Genomic DNA, 2,330 nt, shown 5'->3' on the forward strand with positions numbered 1-2,330 from the left:
AATTACCTGATGGTGGTTTCCATAGAGTTCGTTAGAGATTTCGACTGCCTGATAAGCATGTCGATGAACCTGTTGTTTGCCAGGGTTTCTTCTTTTACAGGAACAATTTAGAACAAAAAATATGAAATTCTACCTACTCATAATTTCATACATGAAGACTAATGACTGGCCACTGATTTAATCTGAAGCTTTATTGTTATTTTTTAGTCAGTTACTTTCTTAAAACTCTGGCTTGAAACTTGAAATAGAGCGAAGAGTATCCACTCTCGTAATTTTTTTTTAGCCAAAACCAAATGTCAGCCGAAAGCAATCACCCAAGGGCTGATTGGGAGGCTGACGAAAGAAACGCCGACCCTATCTGAATATGGGATAAGGCGAGAAAAAGATAAATCTGTTAAAACTCTAACACTCGTATTTTTTATGAACAAGAATGATCGTTCTTAGATCAGTCTCAAGTCAAAATCGACCAATCAAATGCCTTGAGACTATGCTTAGCACGAACTTAAGTGCTTCGATCTCTCCAAACTGCTGATCGTTTTCTCCAATCTTTTCACAAGATTGCATATGTTTTGTGTGTCGATGTGTTCTGAACTCCTGGATAGTTGTTCATCTCCCAGGAAATCTTTCAGCACTTGATGAACGTTTTTGAAGTTGTCCACTTCTTTTTGGGGATCGAGAACGCTGTTGATATTGTGTATACTCTTCTTGTAATCTGGTGATGGCGTTACGAAGTACACTTGAGTTTCCTGCAACATAGATTCCCAAGAGTGATGATTGAGGGCTAATTGGGTCTGACATTTCTTTAGAATATTTACACTATTTCTACAGTTTTCTCCAATATTTGGACCATTTCCAAAGTTCTCTGGAAAATTTAGACTATTTTCACACTGCTCTCCAATATTTGAACTGTTTCCATAGTTCTCTGTAAAATTTGGACTATCTTTTTCCTTTTGAGCCTTTTCAATACAGAGTTTCAATTTGGTCTCCAAATGTTGGATAGTTTCATCCAGTTTCCCCACTAGCTTGGTCACGCATCCCACGTATTCTGAGTTCTTTGATAGGTCTTCATCGGCCAGGAAATTTTTCAACACTTGGCGGACACTTTTGAAACTCTCCACTTCTTCTTGAGGATCAACAGTGGCGGCGGCAGATTGGAAACTTTTTTCGTGGTCTGCAAAATACATCAGGAATTTAAAATTTATATCCGGGACTGTGATCTCACATTGAAGTGTTTAACATTTCATTATACTTGGAGATTGTTCGGGCATACATACTCCGAGAATACTCGGTACTCGGAGTTTTTTCCAACATGAGATTACATCCGGACAATATCCAAGCATGCTAAAAGTGCTAAAACTCAGTGTATCGGCAGATCGGCCATTCGGCACCCCAAATATCCTAATTTTGAAGTACCTACTCCCTATAACAATTTTGTTTAAATTTTACGCTGTATAGTTCTGGCAGCCCAAATTTTGTGCAGTCCGTCAGTATTTTTTTTTTCTATTTCTCTCGAAAATTACCTGGAATTATAAACCGATAGTACAGTTGTTTCGTCCGATGTACGATAGACCCCCACCATCCAAATATCCTAATTTTGAAGTACCTACTCCTTATAACAATTTTGTTTAAATTTTACGCTATACATATAGTTCTGGCAGCCCAAATTTTGTGCAGTCCGTCAGTATTTTTTTTCTCTATTTCTCTCGAAAATTACCTGGAATTATAAACCGATAGTACAGTTGTTTCGTCCGATGTACGATAGACCCCCACCAGGTAGCTTGCTTTCAATACAGAGTTCCAATTTGGTCTCCAAATGTTGGATAGTTTCATCCAGTTTCCCCACTAGCTTGGTCACGCATCCCACGTATTCTGAGTTCTTTGATAGGAGGAGATGATGTTGAAGAAGAAGAAGCAGCAGACTACGTTGAAGAAAGAGAAGGTGACGGAAAAGGAGAAAGAGGAGGGGAAGAATAAGAAAAAAGAAGAACAGGAAGAAAAAGAAGAAGAAGGAGAAGAAGCAGCAGCAGCAGACTACGTTGAAGAAAGAGAAGGTGACGGTAAAGGAGAAAGAGGAGGGGAAGAATAAGAAAAAAGAAGAACAGGAAGAAGAAGAAATAGGAGACGGTGTTAAAGAAGAAGATGCAGAGGAGGAGGAAGAGGAGGAGATTATTACGTTAAAGAAAAAGAGGAATAAGAAGAGGAATTAGGAGATGATATTAAAGAAGAGGACAAAAAGATGAATAAGAAGAGGAGAAGGTCTTTTTCTTTTTCCGTCTCCTCTTCCTTCTCTTTCTCGTCGTTCTCTTCTTCTTCTTCTTCTTCTTCTTCTT

The 2,330-nt window shown here is 38.6% G+C and overlaps 1 protein-coding gene across 1 annotated transcript in view; it reads right to left on the reverse strand.

The window, feature by feature from the left end:
- LOC103520299 overlaps positions 1-1,830 on the reverse strand; it is a 6,079-nt gene extending 4,249 nt beyond the window's left edge. Inside the window, exons 1-4 of the mRNA XM_008485386.2 lie at positions 1,715-1,830; positions 1,521-1,603; positions 503-1,171; positions 7-88 (exon numbers count right to left, since the gene is read on the reverse strand). Of these exons, the coding sequence (XP_008483608.2) occupies positions 7-88; positions 503-1,171; positions 1,521-1,603; positions 1,715-1,830 (950 nt within the window). The remainder of the gene's footprint in view (positions 1-6; positions 89-502; positions 1,172-1,520; positions 1,604-1,714) is intronic.
- Positions 1,831-2,330: the final 500 nt, after the last annotated feature.

This window comes from Diaphorina citri, unplaced genomic scaffold (genome assembly GCF_000475195.1).
Source record: "Diaphorina citri unplaced genomic scaffold, Diaci psyllid genome assembly version 1.1 scaffold3444, whole genome shotgun sequence".
Taxonomy (NCBI): Eukaryota; Metazoa; Arthropoda; class Insecta; order Hemiptera; family Psyllidae; genus Diaphorina; species Diaphorina citri.